Here is an 18,140-nt window from a genome sequence, read left to right as displayed (position 1 = left end):
TCGTTTGGCCCACATGGCGGGGGCGGGGTGTGGGCAGCAGAGTTTGAATACAACATGGAGTAGGTTGCCAACATTTAGAAACCGGCTCCTGGCATGTCCCCACCCGGATTGCTGGCTCCTCCTGAGACACCGGACAATCCGGCCTTACAGGCTGCTTTCCCTCCAGGCAACCGTTGGGGCAGGTGGTGGGGCTTTTGCTCCCCGGGTTGCCAGGGTCTCTGCTGGGCTGGATCTCGGTCTCAGTGAGTTTGCCGTCCCGGACCCAGTGTAAGGGTGGTGAGGTTCTGAGGCGTTTCCCTCTTTTTCCTAAACTCACGATTGGTTATCACGTTACTTTCGAGTTAAAGTCATCATTCCATGCCCAGTTGTAAAAGGTGCTGTTGAGGGAAGGGAGTCGGAGACCCACCTCTCCCCCTTGGAGGTTATTTTCAAACTTCCCATCTGGAGTCCAGCCCATGGGCTGGAGAACCTTAGCTCTGGCCCGGCTGGAATCACCTCTGGCACTTCGGATGCCCGGCTTGTGTTTTAGACCAGTGAGGTCAGGCTCTCTGGGAGTGGGATTCAGGAGTAGAGCTTTTTAAAGTCCTCTAGGTGATTCCAATGTAAAATGTCCTTGGGAAATCAGAGAAGAACTTCCCATTAGAGCAGTTTTTCAACCTCGGCACCATGGACTGACATTTGGGAGCGGATAACTCTCTGTTCTGGGCACCTGTGCTGTGGGCTGTGGCATGTTGAGGAGTGTCTCTGGCCCCTACCCTCAGATGCAGTAGCATTCCTAGCGATGAGAAACACTCCGTTAGATCGCAAAATCATGGTCAGGAAGAGTGGCAGTTGTATTGGCCTCCCGCCCGTACATCAGAGCTTTCAGAAATTTCTTTTGGAATTAAGTACTAGGAAAAAAAAATCTCTTAAAAAACTAGCATATTCCTTCCTTTCTGTTCATTTCTTTCTCCCTTTGCTACTAGGAAGCTCAAAGTCAATGCTGAAACACACTCTAGTTTGCTGCACAAAACCAGGTATGTCCTGAGTGTATTTTCTCCTCTCTGCATCACACTGGCTTTCCTAATAACACTTTACTTTAAGTTGCATTCTTAGGGAATGAAGTAGGAAATAAATACAGGCAAGGTAACAAGCAAAGGAGGGACTAGCAGTTCCACACACAGCTTAGTCGCTTTGAGCTGACAAACCAGTGGCTAAGGAAGGAGCCGCTGCATTTGAATGACCCAGTGATTCCCACGGGATCCAGCTAGCGGAGCTCCTAAGGGTCAGCTCCTTCCACCTGCAGCTTGGCCTGGGAAGAGGCTGATCTGGGGGGTGTCAGAGGAGCCCAGTGGCCAGCTGAGCGACGGCCTCTAGGAGAATAAGTACCAGCTTCTGCGACTTCCTGAGAACCCACGTCCTGCCGTTTACTAGAAATCTGGCAAGTCTCTAAGAGTCGAGGCTGTGAGAGGCAATGGGGCATCCATCCCTGGGATAACACCATCACCTGCTTTCTGTCAATGAAGAGCACCTCACTTTTAGCGAAATATAACCCACTCGTTAATACCAGCAGTTTTAAAGCCTTTTAAAAAATCATTATTAAGCGTGGCTATTCCATTTTAAATGCAATATCCTTGCAGAGACCAGAGATCTTAATTTTTTTTAAATATAGCTGAGTATTTTAATTATGAATGTACTTGCATATTCTCAGCATACTTCATTATTTATGTAGCTGGTGAAAAAGCTTTTTAATTAAATAGCATGCTGGCAATCCGTTGTGAAATGTATAGATGTAGGTTTTCCTTGCATTAAAGAACTAAATACACACACGAAACATGGGCCAGCACGCATACTTTAATCACCATGAGGTATTTGTTTCTGAAGGATCTTAACATTTGACCAATTTCTTCATTGGTAACAAAATAAATAGTGTAATTTTCCAGCACTCTGCATGGCTATTCACGTTTAATGCACTCAATTAATTTGGAGATGGAGTAGAGCGATGGTTCTCAAAGTGGGGTCCCCACACCTGCAGCAGCGGCATCATCCGGGAACTTCTTAGAATTGCAAAATTTGGAGCCCCAGCCCAGGCCCACTGAATCAGTGATTCTGGGCATCAGGGGGGATACCCTCTGCTATCACGAACCCTCCAGGTGACCCCGATGCAGGCTAAGGTTGGAGAACCACGGGGGAGCGTTCTGCCTTGTGGTGCTGGCCGTCTGGGTTTCATACCCGGGGCCCCTGCTCCCATCCCCCCATCCAAAAAGTGCCCGTTGAGGATTCTTGCTCCTTTAAGGTTTAAAGGGTTGAGGCCCTCCGAGTTTCGAAGAGCTTAAAAAGAGTCATCGCAAGTGAAATATTTGAAGCTCAACGTGGCTGGAAGTTGCCCATCGGTATCAGGTGCATACTCACCAATTTTGACGAAACAGGGATCCTAGGACTCAGCTCACGCTTTGCCATTCTCTCCTTTCCCGCAACAAAAAGGCTCTGACCTTAGAGCTCCGGCTCATGCCTCATTGTGTCGCAGTCTGTGGTGCCAGCCGTCTTCCAGGGACACCCCATGCCCTTGTCAAGGCCGATGACCAGGCTGCATTGCCTCGCCTGGCCCGGGGAGCCAAGACCAGGAGGCAGAGTGATTTGGAGAAGGCCACAGAGGGAGTCAGCGCCCGAGTTAGCTAGCACCAACAGCCGCCCCCGGCTCCCTGCTCTGTGCTTTGTCTTCTCAATGAACAAAGCTGCTTCTTAAGTACACATAAGCCAAACTGCCTTTCAAATTGCAGCCATCTACTTGGAGTTCAGATTTGCACAGCATGACATGAATTGGGCTGCAAATTATGCAGAAAACAGCCATCACATCCATCTGTGATGTCAGAATCCACCAGTACAATGTGACCTGGTAGTATCTGGGAGAGGAGAAGTATATTGGGTCTGATTCTTTCCCTATGCAGTATGATGAATATCCTCCCGGCTGCATTTGGCCCAGAGTGAAAAGGTTAAATATGATTGAGGTTATGCCTGTGATATGCGCAAGAACAGATTTCACTTCCAAGGGTGCAGGCGATTAGGGTTTTGTTTTTGTTTTAATGGTAGAGTAACTAGAAAAAGAAAACACACAAATACACTCATACCTAATGGTAAACTGAATTTATTTCCTCTTGGAAAACAATTCCAGTAATCTCCAGGTTCAGACCGCAGAGTAAACATTAATAACAGTAACATACAGGTTAGTTCAACTGATTCAAGAATTTGGCTGTGTGAAATCATTAAGGAAAACCTTGAACACTCAAAGCTTCAAATGTATCCAGGAAAAAAAAAAATCTTTGACAGTCTACATAACAACTATTGCATATATAGTGATGCTACCTGTCACATTGCAAGGCTTACAAATATATATATGGGCCTTATCCAGCTGTGGGGTTCTGTTCGGCGAGAACATCTCTTCGTGGTGTGCGAGAATCTTCAGCAATAAAAAATAGTCTTGGATTTAACCGTTGATATACCAAAAGAGAAATTCTAGGCTTAAGTGGAAATAAAAGGAAGTCCAAACAGAGTCTTATTTGAAACGGCTGTTTTAATCTGTCTTCCTCGAAAATACTTTCTCTTAAGCCATTTTGCTCACATTTTTTTTTTTTTAATCTTGCCTGAATAGGGCCCAAGTCCACTCGTCTTTATAAGACCATCTTAGTATCAGACGACATAATACATGTGCAACACTTTATATACAAGGAGTCTATCTGGTGCTCAAAAGTTCAAACACATGAACATCCAACAGTTTTGATAATACAAGTTTTATGGTACAATACAATGTTTCTGAATATTATACATTAACAATGAACGTTTCGTGCAAAGAGTAAAACATGTTCCCTTTTTGTGCCACAAAAGTCATTCTCCTTGAGAGACCGTATTTGCACTAACTGCTGTGTTGGGTCATCGTATGGTTCTGTAATAAAAAAGAGGGGGAAAAAAAAAACTTAAGTGATCTTATTGTCATCAGACCGAGGATCTATACATGCTGGTTCACTGATAAAAATGTGACTGTGTTTCTGCACCCCACCCCCAAGGGGGTGTTCGTGGGGACCCCCAGTGAGTACCGGGGGGGGGGGAGAGGTAGGGCCAGGGGCCTATGGGAGGTGAGATGACTGGCCTGTGCCTTTCCTTTTTTCTCGGCCTCTGCCGGCCTTCCCTGAATCCCCTCCCACCTTCCACCATCTCTTGTTATCAAAGTAAGACCTGTTTTTCAAAGACCACAGTAGCACGATTTTAACAGTTTTCTTTATCTCTGTGTTATTTCCCTTACAAAAGCTTTTGGTCTCACCACTCTTAGATGGGAACATCTTGACTGCAGAGGCTCTCTCTGTTGCTGAACGTGGCCTTTACAGGCCAATAACCCACAGAGGGGGCAAGATGCTTCTCCCGCTCCTTTTCTGGGGTGGGCTTGGGGCTGTACTCCAAGGCTCAAGAACACATCAGAATGGCTGCAATGACCCCCAAGCCCAGCGGAAGTCGCCTTTGTGGTACTTGGGTTGTCTCCTTTCCATCCACATAGCACGTTCCCTCTCTGAGTGGACACCCCCCTTCTCAACGTGGTGAGAGGATGACTGTATACACGGACCTGCAGCCTACAATGAGGGATGGCCCCAGACCCAGGGCATTCTGCTGATGGGCTGATTTGCCCCTTCCCTCCTCTGCATTTCCCCTGAGCCAGGATCTCCCACCTGTCAGCTTATACACCGTCCCCTGCCCCATCCCTTCTGCTCAGAACCTGGAGGTCTAGCTCAGGATACAACCACTTCCATGTTCATCCCATTGAAAACCGAGTTCTCCCTCCTCTGATTTCCTCCTGATTCATACTGCTCAGAGTACACATCTTAGGTCTTCTGGTTATTTGCAGGCCTGGCTCTTTCCTTATGTCAGAAATTCTGGTGTCCATTCATTTATTCATTGCTTCACAAACATCTGCTGAACACGTGTATCGCCACCTGGCATGGCCCTCAGCAACGCCCTCATCGTAAAGACCCGGCCAAATGAGTAACTGACTAGCTAGGCAAGGGCTATTGAAGGGCACAGGATGGCCCCTGGTTGACGCCTCCCAAATGTGCACAGTCTGAAGAAGAAAGTCACATGGCCACAAAATGACAAGGCAATATGGCAGGATCAGATCTCAAATGAATGTAGAAATGCCATGACTACTCCTAACCCTGCCCAGCCTTTGGAGAAGGTGTTGCAATGGAGGTAATACATGACGTCTGAGTTGAGGCTGGAAACATGAGAACGAATCAGGCACTCCAAACCAACACGTTCACACGAGCAAGGCAATGAATGAAACAAGAATACACAAGGTATGTTCTTGGACCTGCAACTCCTTCAGGTTGGATGGAGTCTCCTAGGGTGTCCTGAACCAAGAGTACGGATGAGAAAGAAGACAGAGGGTAGTTCAGGCTCAGATTATGAAGAACCTTTTGTACCTTGCTAAGGAGTTCAGACTTTGTCATGGAGCTGAATGGCAGCCATGGAAGTTTTTTAAGCAGCGTTTTTAAGCCTTAAAGGTCTTTGTTATCTCTTCATCGCCTACAACTAGCAAACTGCCTGGTCTGTGCGCACCTGCCGAATGACCAGATGCCTGCCCAGTCAGGGCTGAGAGCGCCAGTGAGGGAGATGGGAGATCTGTGACAAGGACCCAGACTTTTCATTCTTTATTTCAAACTTAGCCCATTTTTGAAGCCTGACAACAAATAATGACGAGGAACATTATGTCACTCTCTTATTGAAAACAAGCCTATTTTTATTAATTCAGTGATTCAGCTGGATCTTTTTTCCTTCTTAGGAGCCCTAGCCTAACAGTGCACATGGACAGTTTTTATGCCCATCCTCTTTTTCTTTGTATCAATTTCTAAATACTTCTGAAAATTATTTTTCACCAACAGGTAGACAGAAAGGGTAATCAAAATACTGATGAGACTATTTCCTTAAAAATAAACCCAATGGTGATGGGAGAGTTTATGAACAATACAAATCTCATTTGTTCAAAATATCATATCTAAGCTTTCTTATGCCCCTTGTTATCTCAAAGAGTCAAGTCTGATCAGTTTTTTCATTGGTGACAAAAGTTGCCTAAATGATAGGACACTGATGGGTGGTGGGAGATTTCTTTTTTTTTTTTAACCATAATCAAAGCTTAAAAAAATAAATTTAATAACATTAGTTTTAAATGTGTAAGTGCTTACAATAGACATTCTGCATTCAATAGGATTCTAGAGGTTAAAAAGGAAGATATATCGCAGTGTCTCCAGTGTTTTTTTGTGTGTGTCTCTACTGAGATACCACAAAACAAGAACCCAACACAAATCGGCTGTAATAGTTGGCAACAGTTGTGTCTCAGACATTTTCATCCTAAACCAGAGCATACACGCCTCTTCAGAGGTGCAGGGAAATGAACGAATACATATGAGTCACTTATTGCAATGGACCGGAGTTGTTACTATAAAGGAGTTATACTTTGCATATTAAGAGAGAAGAAGATAAATCATTCGAGAGAAGGACAAGATTATGGCTTGTGAAATTCAAGCTTACACAAAAATAAAGAGGCCTAATATAAATGATGTCTAAATGGGAAATCTGGAGTGAAACATGGTAAAGGCAGGAAGTTCTCTTGGTGTGGAGACGCCTGCATACCACTGAGATCAATTATTGCCATTTTTTCCATCCTCCCACCCCACTTTTTTTTTTTTTTTGCTCCAGCTCAAATGAGGGCTGAGTAAGTCCAGGTGACCCCAGCCCATCTTGGTGTCCACTACTGGTAGTGACTGTCAAGATGGGAAAGGGGCATCCTGCTAGGTGGTCTCGGGTAAGGGGCATATTTGCCTTGAAAACAAAAGAAAACCAGTCCTCAAAGGCTTTCCTCACCACACTTGGGGATCCCTGGGCTATGTCTATTCCCCTCCCCCAGGTTTTATTCGGAGTCACTGAAAAGAGAAACGGCCCAATTTCATTTTCTGAAGGAAGAAGGAATGCGTGTCTGAACAGCACAGGTTGGGTTGGCTTTCAGGGGTTGGAGAGAACAGACTGAGAGAGAGTTTCTAGACTTCACCGAGGATCCTCCGATAAGAGAAACAGGAAGTTGCGTCATGGGAGCCCTCCGTGTATTTTTTTTTTTTTTTAAACTCCTAGACATGATTTCTTCAGAAAGGGAGAAAAAGGAGCAAGTGGGAAAGATGAAGAGTAGGGAAGAGACGCACTGAGCACAAAGCGAGGGTAGGCCACGAGCATGGTTCCCGCTTGTTCGAGCTCTTTCCCTGACAGGAGCCGGTCCCGAGCGTTCCTGCTCTGCACGTCCAGGGGAAACCCCGACACCAGAACAAAGCAGTGGGTCATCTCACCAAGTTCACACGGCGATTCAAGTCCCCAGAGCACTTGAATGCAGTGACAGCTTCTGGGGAAAAAGATCTGTTCCAGGGAAGGGAAAGTGTTTTACATAGCGAGGAGAACATCAGCGCGAGTCCACGGGGGCATGTGAGGGGGTGATGACAGAAAAGGAAGTGGGAAGAGAAGAAAACTTCTGAAATCCCACAGAGAGCCATATTCTACTCTGCAAAAAGCCATCTCTTGGAGACCCCATGTCTAAGTAACTGAAAATTGCAAACCATTAATCCCAGTTATGAGCAGTTGTTTTACACGAGGGGGGCCTATGCGGAAAAAAAGAAAGAAAGAAAGAAAAAAGAACGAAACAAAAAAAAACACACACACACACAAAAACCCAAATCCACAGCACACCTTAAAGCTTAAAAGAAGATCCATCTAGGTAGGATACCTTAATAGCCAGGTTTCAAAAAAACGAAAGAACAAAACAAAACAATACAAAAAAACCCCACAATACTCTCCTTACTGAAAAGGGCTCCATTTGGGAGGACAGTGTTCTTTTTTTTTTTCCCCCTATAAATGTGAAATTAAACTTAGAAAGCTAAAAAACAGACAAGGACTTTCAAAATTCCCTTCTAGCACTATGTATTTCTTTTAAAATACGACATGCCTTTCATTTTACAAGACTGGAATTCTCATTTTGGGCTTGGCACTCTAACAAATGATTAATTCAGCCTCCTTCTTTCTGAGAGCTGACCACATTTACTGGTCAAACGGTTTAATCCTATTTAAAATGCAATCCAAGCAAAATATTTTTGAACAAAAATAAAACCCCGCAATCTCCCGAAACTGCTCACCTTGGCCAAGTTATCCCATTTTTCCCATGATCTTGATGTGAATTGGAATATTTACACCAATAATAATGATGGAGTGAACCTTTGGAGGAAAGCCAGGGGGAATCTACCTTCCCTGGGAGGAAAAATGAAGTCCCCGCCCCCAAAAGTTGTGCCCACAGATCGCCCTCGTTGGCCCAATATTTTGGCAGAGACCACGTCTCGCCTGTGCTTTGTAACTCTCTGTTGGCATCGGCAAAATGTTAAGTAGCAATGGTAATAAAAATAAAAACTGCGTTTGAATGGAAGTTTTGTGCGATCTGTTGACTCAAAGATGTTAATCATTTTTACCATGACTTGTCTATTTATAGCCCTTTGTCTCGAACAAATTCTGACAAGCTTTTAAAACTAAGAAAAAGAGCCAGCATGCTATTTTAAAAAGGAATGAAAAGAAAAAAAAATAACAAGCTTTCCACTAATTCACCACGCCATTAGAATCCCGAATTTAAACTGCAGTTGTATTCAATTTAAATGAGATGTTTTCCAACCAGATGAAATAGTAGGGCAATTGTGGCTCTGTAACAATGCAAGGCGGGAAGAAATAAAAGAAATATAAAGATTAAATGTGGCTGTTTCTTTCAACAGATGGTGACAGCGCCTGGCAGCATGTTGTTTTTTCTTTAGTTGAAGAAAGCAAACATCCGTAATCAATCATCACTGATTAACTAATTATATTACCCTTCCTTTTATCACGAGGGTTGGACCTTTATCTGTAAACACTATGGATAATCTGTAGGCTTGGATTTTTCCAGAGGCATATGCCAGTACACACACAGTCCGGCAGTTACAAGCTGCACGCAGAATCCCGCTATTACCGTCCACCTTTAAGCCCTTACCGCTTTATTTTTTTTATTTTTTTATTTTTTTTTTTAAACAAAAGCAATTGGTTTCCAACAGGCTGGATAATAAGTCTTTTGACCTGCATTCTTCTTTGACCCATTAAGGTCACCCCTGTGCTCGGGCATCTAGCTGACTTAGGAAATGCCTCCAAGTCCTACATTTCATCTCCTGCCCACTCAAAATAAAGCTTTCTTTAAATGTGTCTGTACGGGTCCCTGAAGGCCAAAGAGGCATCCCTGTAGTGGGCAATGGAGGGACAGAAGCTTCTGCCTTTATTAATGAATGCAGACCATTATGAGTCTGGCTGGCTCCTTCCCTGTTCCCAGAAGCATATACTGTACGTGACTTAAAATGCTAGAATATTGACACAAAGCGAGCCGGGCACCCCTAAGGAAAATTACTCCTTGGATATAATGTAGGCTCGTAACAGCTATTAGAGTACAAAATAAAACCCTCCGGGATCAAACTGACATATACCGCATTCCACCTAGTCCTCAAACATTAGAAGAATTTCTTTGTGAAGGCATTCTCAAGGACAGCATTAAACTGACTTTTGTAGCAATCTGCAACAGCTTTTTGGCTCAGAGCTTTTAGTACTAAATCTCTGGTTTGAATCAATACAAGTACTATATCTTCTACATTAATCAATACATTTGGTTCAATACATGTTCTATTAAATTATACTTTCTAATCAAGATTTTTACATTTCCACCCTCTCTCTTTTTCACCCCCAACTTCTTTTGCTAGTGAGACAGTTTTAAAAGTGTACACAGCTAATGATGACAGGATACGGGGTTATTTCCCCCATACTCTAGAGAACTACTACAGCGAGGGGCGGCCTTTAAGCCCCTTAATAAGTTTAACGGGATGCGAATGTAATAAATGAACATTTGCAAAGTCCCCACAACTACAAAAGTACTCTGAGTCTTAAATTGATTAAATGTGAATTGCTATAGCTCTCGAAGCACCATCAGTAAAGTTCTAAAAATGACACTGAAGACCCAAATCGTCCAAAAGTACCAATCAAATACCATTTGCCACCCAAAGTTTCCCTGTTCACAATCCGTACACTTCTTGGCTGGAGAACTTCAGGGGAATTGTGTTTTTGTGGACCTTATCTGGTGACCAGCAGGAACACGTATGCGGGTATGTGCATTTTTATAAGACCTATTTTAATGAATATTCTTTAAAAGATAGAAATGTAATAGTTCCCAAAGTGCTTTGGGACTCTAAAAAACATATTCATGGCCATTTTCATAGCCAGAGAAGTTGACTCATAATTTTTACTTTGGTAGAATTTACTAAAATGGGGTTCTACTCTTTTGTTTTGACATAATCAGTGGCATTTCAGAAACTGTCATAATATGCTTTTGCCTCTCCCTCTAATGCCATGAATGTTGCATTTATCATGTTTGCACTGACAGAACTTCCCTTTTTATTTTTTTTTCATATGGTAATACTATCACCATGAACTTACAGAGACTCTGATGCATTTTCTTCTGACATTTAACACTTCACATGGGCTTGGCCTGACATCTCAAAGCATTTTCTGGACAACACCAAGATGAATTAAAGCAAAAGGTGAAACTGTCTTCAAAAGTGACCAGAAAAATACAAGATACTAATGATAGGAAAGGACCATTAGGTTATTTCATTTGTCCCCTTGCTGGAACAGAGTTGTTTTATAAAGTTTATACTCTAGGCTAATTTTCAATGGTTCTGGCAATGAAATTTCCATCACATTTCCCATAGGAAACAATTTCACATCTCAGTAAACTTCAGGGAGGAACATTTCTATTATTGTTGTTGTTCTTTGGACATTCACGCAAAATAGGCCTAGCAAAGGATGGTCTGAGATAACCTTGAAATACGTGGACATTGGCACGTTCATGACTTTATGTTCAGAAGTCTTAAACATATATTTGCAGCATTAAGTTCTATCTCATCCAAAGTAACCCAAAAGACAATCCAGTAAGCCATTTCTTAGTCATTATACACACTGCGTCACTTGGTTGCTTCGTTCTAGAGAGAAGCCTACAGAGATTATGCTGAGTGAAATAAGTCAAACAGAGAAAGTCAAGTATCATATGGTTTCACTTATTGGTGGAGCATAACAAATAATATAGAGGACAAGGGTAGATGGAGAGGAGAAGGGAGTTGAGGGAAATTGGAAGGGGAGGTGAACCATGAGAGACTATGGACTCTGAAAAACAACCTGAGGGTTTTGAAGGGGCGGGGTGGGAGGGTGGGGGAACCAGGTGGTGGGTATTAGGGAGGGCACAGATTGCATGGAGCACTGGGTGTGGTGAAAAAACAATGAATACTGTTACGCTGAAAATAAATAAAAAATTAAAAAATAAATAAATAAATAAATAAATAGATTCTAGAAGGCCAGTGGGACTTGCCTTTCAACAGCGAACCCTGACACTATTGACATATTGGGCTGGACAATTCTTTGCCGGGGGTGGGGGTATCCCCTGCCCTGTTCGATATTCAGCAGCATCTCTGGCCTCTATCAAAAACGGGCCAGCTGTGGCAACCATTAATGTCTCTAGACATTGCCACATATTCCCTAGTGGGGGAAAAAAAATCTCCCCCAACTGAGGACCACTGCTTTACAGTGTTTTGAAAACACATCGAGGGTGTTGTGCCATGCTTGTGTATGCTTAGTCTTTAGTCCAAGAGGTATCTTCTCCACCAAATTTAAAAAGCAAACAAACAAAAAGGATAGCAAAAGGGACACATATACTGCAGTGAACTATATCATATGGCATCTAAAAATATAGTCAATGGGTGAATCTTTAAAAAAAAAAAAGACGGGGGGTCACCTGGGTGGCTCAGTCATTAAGCATCTATGTTCGGCTCAGGTCATGATCCCAGCACCCTGGGATCCAGCCCCGCATCAGGCTCCCTGCTCGGCAGGAAGCCAGCTTCTCCCTCTTCCGCTCCCTCAGCTGGTGTTCCCTCTCACTATATCGCTCTGTGTCAAATAAATAAGTAAATAAAGTCTTTAAAAAATAAAAATAAAATAAAATAAAATCTAGTCAATGGATGAGAATGGGTGATTGCAGAGAAATCGGGGAAAGGATATATAATGTCCTTTTAGATATATAATAAATGGTATTGCATGTATGAACAATTGAGTGTCTCCAGAAAACGTCTACTCTTTCACAACTGACCATCCATGTACCATCAGTGAATAAAGGTAGTATATTTTCACGGCAATTAATCAACGAACTGGTTTAGGAATATTTGCAACCTAACAAGGAATAAATATTGAACTCTGGAAATTAATTTTTAAGGTGTGGATAGTTGAACTATCTACTTTGAACAAACCGCACAGACATCATCCTTAATTTGCTGGTTTAGATTTAATAGCAGGAGTCGATTATACCTGTAAGTAATGAATGCATCAGAGAACCAAAGACATGTTTTCAGAGCTGGGAGGGTCTTAGCAGCATCTGTTCCATTATCTCATTTTATAGATGAGGAAATTAAGACCCAGAGAGTGTAAGCCAACTTTCAAGGTCTTATATCTCCTCCAGTGGCTCCGCTGGCTTTGGGCATGAAGCAGTTGCTGAGTGACAGTGGTTGATGTGTTCTGATCCCTGGGTCAGACCAGCAGCAGAGATGGCGGACACTCACCAATATGGGTGGACAGGGCGTTATGGGCCAGAGAGAAAGGACACCTCACCTCTTATGAGAGAGGAGTCACATTTGCCTGGTGCTAGAGTGAGGAGGAGGAGGTTAGAAGGGAATGAGGGGCTCCAGAGGGAGAGTAAGCATGAATCAGGCTGAGAGTCCATGGGCGTAGACTGTCTGGGACAGGAAGTCATCTGTGGGGTTGGAGACCATTCAGGCCGGGCAGGGAGTGGGGACCCACTTGAAGAAGAGCCTATTTTCATTACAGGTATTCTTTCTCACAACGGCAAACCAAGCTGGCAGAGCCTATGGTGGTTACCAATGTTGCAAGAATACCCACCTAATTCACTTAGTCTTGGTCTAATACATCTTCAGAAGCCTAAGCAAAGACTGATTTTTAAAATAATGCCATGTCCAAATTGCCAATGTAGAACAATTTCTAGAATTTTGACAATTAAACATCAAAGACAAATTTAAAAAGCCACTCTGGTCCACCAGTTTCAAAGGGACTCTACTGCTGATGGGTCAAATGTGGGAAAAATTACTATGGTCATAATTCCATTTTTCGAGAGCTTAAAAACGGTAGTAAAATTTCAGTTGCTAGCTGACCCTTACCTGTTTCGTATACCAGCCAGGCTTAAACATTTCCCATTTTGGAACTGACAATAGTACGCAATACCTACTAAGTTAAGAAGAAAAAAAAGTCCCAAATTGGAAGTACAGGCTAAAATACAGCACAATGGCCACTGGGAAATATATTAAAAATCTAAGGTCTATTTTTAAAAGAAAACCATGAACTATTTGCTTACATGCAAGGAGCCAAAAGAAAATTTAAATTGAACTATACAAAGCCAGCAAAAGTGAACGAGAGACTGGAGCCAAAAGATGCTGTTCAGATTGTAGAAGTGCAGGATCCCAACGTATTATGGGACAGAAGGCTTTGATAGGCAATACAGTCTAATAAGATATTCAGGGATTAAGTCAGTGCTTCACGGACAGATGTGTCCATGTGCCAGTTGTTGCTAAGCTTTAATTTTTCCCCCTGCAATGTTTAATTTATCACACTGGCGCTTTCTAAACTAGAACATCTGTAAACAAGGTTAAGAATGACCTCCTTCCAATTTTACATCCGTGAACGGTGCCCCTTCTTCGTGCTCTAATTTTAGATACCTTAAAGATAAATAAATCTGTGGAAGGAAGAAAAAAGGCTTGTCTGACACTGTAATGTGTTCATCTTGGGCGAATACAAATTTCCTCTCCGCTTGGCTCTTGAGGCACACAACTGACTCTTGCCGCTCAAGCCAGAGTCAGGCATCCCCTTCGCAGTCAAACGCAATTAAACAAACTTCTGCTAAATATTTAACAGCCTCGTGTAGTAATTAGCAGCAAATAATGGGAGCTTAAATTGATAATTGCTCAGAAATGTCCTCTTGCCAACATTACAAGTTTCCCGCTCCTCCCTTTTCTCTTAGATTTTGAATCCCGGAAGGTTTTATTTTTAAAGGACTCAGTTACTGAGATTACCCATGGTGACATTACTTGGCCCACGATCTTACAGTCAAGTTGGGCTGTTTTGCTGTCAGCTGCAATATTTCACCCGCATTACTTATTTTACTTCTGTGTTTGAAATCCAGTGCAATTTAAAGTTATGTACCTGAAAGCTGCTGGAATGGGGCATTGATTTAAAAACTGACTGGCAGGCTTAGGATTTAAACTCTGGTCCACGAGATTCAAAAGGTCATCTGATTAGAATGAGAGAGGCACAAGGCTTGTAATTTATATTCAAAGGGTAACCTTTGTAGGGAGAAGGAGGGAGCAAGGACTCTTTCTGCTTTTTCCACTCCATATGGACAAGGATTCCCTTCAACCAAATTCCAATAATTATGAAAAATAGTTTATTGAACTTAGAAAAAGCACAAGAGACGCCACTTCCCGGTAGTGTATCACTTCCTTTATTAAAAACACCGCCACACTCTCTAGGAGGCAACCTCGTATTAAGAGTAAGTCAAAGATGTTATAAATCATTAAAACTAACAGAAAAAAAGTCTTTCCCCGTCATAAGCAACCAAATGTTAGTCTACCAGGGCATTTGCTTCCGTAGATATGAATAAAAAGGATAAAACTGTGAAAGGACGATGATTGACTGGCATCACTTACATAATTAAACTGCGTAAGGACAAGTCTGTGCGCGCATGTGCGCACATGTGCACATCCACGCTCGATCTGGACGTTGGCACAAGTTTGTGCTGTGCAGAGGGGGTAAAGTTACATACGTGTGCACGTTCTGCAGGTCAAATCCCTGCCGTTGGCCTGTGATCTTTAGGTCCCTCGTTGCCCCAAATTGCCCTATTTTAAGTTCTAAACGAAGTCCTTTTAACAAGCAAATATTTCACAAACCCAACTCTATTCGGGTGTCTCTCACTTAAAAAGAAAAATACACAATTCTGGTTTGGAGAAAGGAGGAATAATTTTATACTCAAGGTGGGTGCTTGTTTTCTTGCTTGCTTTTTCCTTTCCTTTTTCCCCCGCATGTTTTTGTGTACTGTAGAAAGGATCCAGTCCCCTACCTTTAATCATCCCCCCACCCCACCGCAATCACCCCTGGTTGGTTAGCCAGTTCACAGAGGCACCAAGAGAGGAGACCAGGAATGCTGCAGGCACCTCTTCTCCTACACTGAACCTTGTCAGGTCTTTGGGGGTAGATCTGTGTTTTCTCTTGTCCCTCATCCACTCTTACCTCAGGATCTTACAATGGCAGCGTTGCCCCTGTCTTTCCACCCAGCCAAGAAGAGCCTCTTTTTCATTCAGAAACTCCCACGTTAAACTCCCGTTCTCCTCCCACTTCCCGGGCACCTTCTCTGACACTGCTTTCCGGGTCTCTGTGGGACAGTTTCCTCACCTCTCGTGGTCCACAGAGCTCCTAGAAAGACAGCCCCACACAAAGATGTGCTGTAACTATGGTGAGAGTAATCTATAACCCTCACATCCTTATATAATTTGCTACTCCAAGCTAATTTTAATTCATTACAATAAAGCAATATAATTAAAAAAAAAACTCTTTAAAGTGAAGTATTTAACATGATCCTGGAAGAAAGGCAGCCTTCTTGCTAACAGAGGGCTAGGCAGCAGGCATGGTGCACACTCATGCAAATTCAAAGGTGAGGCGTAAACAAGTACACACAGCCACACTGCCATGCAGAAAGAGCCTGGCAACGGGAGGCCTCATTCTAATCAGTCCTCAAAGGAACCTGCCATACAGAAGTGGCACTTATTCTAATTTAAAGCCCTCATGCTTGCTTCAGTGTTGCAAAATTTATAAAAGAATAACTTCATTAAACCGCCTGGCACTTCAAACACAAATGCAAACCAGCCACAACACAGAAGGAGCTGGACAAGAGGAAGAGAAATATTCCCAGAGAGTTGTTAACTCAGATATTCAAATGAAGCCTGCATTGGGGCAATTCTCTTCCCGATGACCCAGTCTGACATGCAACTTTCCTTCACCAAGGACTTCTCTTTACTTCACTCGGGAGGCCTGTTGCTGCCTAGCGGTCTGCTTAATCATACTGGAAAATCATTCAGAGGGGTCCGGCAAGCCACGTGCCATGCAGAAAAAACGTCTGGCAGTACCTAAGTGAATACTGTTCGGTGTTCTTTTCTGGGTCTGCAGAGAGATTGACTCTGAATACACACTATGACAGTTTCCATTTACTGGGATATAGATTTCAGACTCTCCTATGTTGAAAAACTCATGTAAAAAAAAAAAAATTGCCCCCTTTCACTTGGGTCTTCAAGAAAGAAAGCAAGAGTAAGGGCTAAGTGGAAACCACCTGGTCGATCCACGCACAGCACTGGAGAAAAGTGAGCGTCACATCCTAAAACACACTGTTAAGGAAGATCCTTTTTCTCCCCTGAATCCAAGAAATGCTACAGTAAAATAACGTCAGGCTAGATTTCCAAGCGACAATGCAGTTTGTGTCAGAACGCACATCGTTTCGTGCTGTCAGCATGTTTCTCCAAATCTCTTTTTGGGGATGCAATGCAGAGACAAATCTGGAAGCCTTCTGAAGAACCCCAAGCCTCTGAGAAAGTGCGTGTCACCTACGAGTTGTACTATGCACCGCGATCTGGAGAGATCCCAGTCATGAAGGAGCCCCTTCCTGTTCAAGGTTTCTCATTACCCACATCCAAATTCGGGCAGAGATTCTGCTTCAGAGGGAGTAAGGGTAAGCATCCCAAACTCTTGAAAACGGTCATCCATGGCTGGAGAAGAGGCAATGACCTTAGGGTGAAAACACTTAAGGTGAATCTACAACCAACAGAAGGTCTGACAGAAGACACTGAGCCCAGCCGTGCTGCGGGGTCCGCTGCCGCTCAGAGGAGAGACCTGCTCTAGGACACTCAGGCCAGGCTGATGAGAGGACAGACTGACAGGAGAGATGGGAGCGTGAAAGTTATCACCCAGAACGACAACAACGGAAAGGCAGTGTGATGTGATTCGTATTATTCCTAGGATAAACAAATACTGGAATTAATTCTATCTTCGTAAATATGTTTTTATAGTGCTGAGGGCTCTTTCACTTTCACATAATGCCATAGAGCGGTAAAGGTAAGTTTCTATGATTTTACTTCTCCGTGAATAAAATAGGGCTAATCAGATGGAATGAATGAGCTAATTCAATTACAGGCAGCCTTTATTGTGCAATAAAATATGGATTATTGATCTTGTGGAGTTGGCAATGCATGGTGCAAATTCAAGTGAATGAAACCTGAAGATGCGAGTTTGACTGCTTTTATACATGCTTACGTTTACTAGGACTGTTTCTCCATTTGGAAAACCAGCAAAATAAACAACGCTAACTAATTAAACCCTGGGCTTCAAAAGGGGACGGATGAAAGGTCACCTCAGAGGGCTGGCATGGCAGTCTGAGAAGGCCCCCTTCGCAGGGGAGCCATCCCTCGGGAGACTCGTACAATAGGGGAAGGGGAGGAGACACGGATGGTCTCTCCTGGCCTGTCTGTGGCACGGTAAGCCACAAACTTATTTGGGAGACTGAAATTGACTTCACAGGCATCTTGCTACAAATCCAATCTGGTCCCATCATCAGAACGAATGTATTGTTGTGGCTTTGCACTTGTGAGGCAGAACTTGTCTGAAACACAGCGCTGGACTGTTCTAGCAGAATCCTTTGGTCTTTTAGCTCTTAAAAAAAAAAAAAAAAAGCAATAATCAACCCTGGTTAGAAAGCAAGCAGCTCTGAGAGTCACGTGGAACGGAAAGCCAAGGCAGCCAACACTAAAGGGAAAAAAAGAAGGTGAGCTCTCATATTCCGTGTGTATTTACACACCTCAGTTCCGCCTTCGCATTTCCCCTTATAAATCTGCCCCCAGATACGGTGGCATGCTGATTGCTTGTTTGTGCTCCGCTAG

The 18,140-nt window shown here is 43.2% G+C and overlaps 1 protein-coding gene across 1 annotated transcript in view; it reads right to left on the bottom strand.

Moving 5' to 3' along the window:
* Positions 1-3,106: 3,106 nt before the first annotated feature.
* The window catches only part of ZNF521 (zinc finger protein 521), a 275,165-nt gene continuing 260,131 nt past the window's right edge, over positions 3,107-18,140 (bottom strand). The window contains exon 8 of the mRNA XM_080821879.1: positions 3,107-3,919. Within this exon, the coding sequence (XP_080678005.1) occupies positions 3,890-3,919 (30 nt within the window). The 3' untranslated portion in view covers positions 3,107-3,889. The remainder of the gene's footprint in view (positions 3,920-18,140) is intronic.

This window comes from Martes martes (genome assembly GCF_963455335.1).
Source record: "Martes martes genome assembly, chromosome: 13".
NCBI classification, from domain to species: domain Eukaryota; kingdom Metazoa; phylum Chordata; class Mammalia; order Carnivora; family Mustelidae; genus Martes; species Martes martes.
The sequence above is the reverse complement of the archived record's forward strand: the minus strand, read 5'-3'. Positions and strand labels throughout refer to the sequence as shown.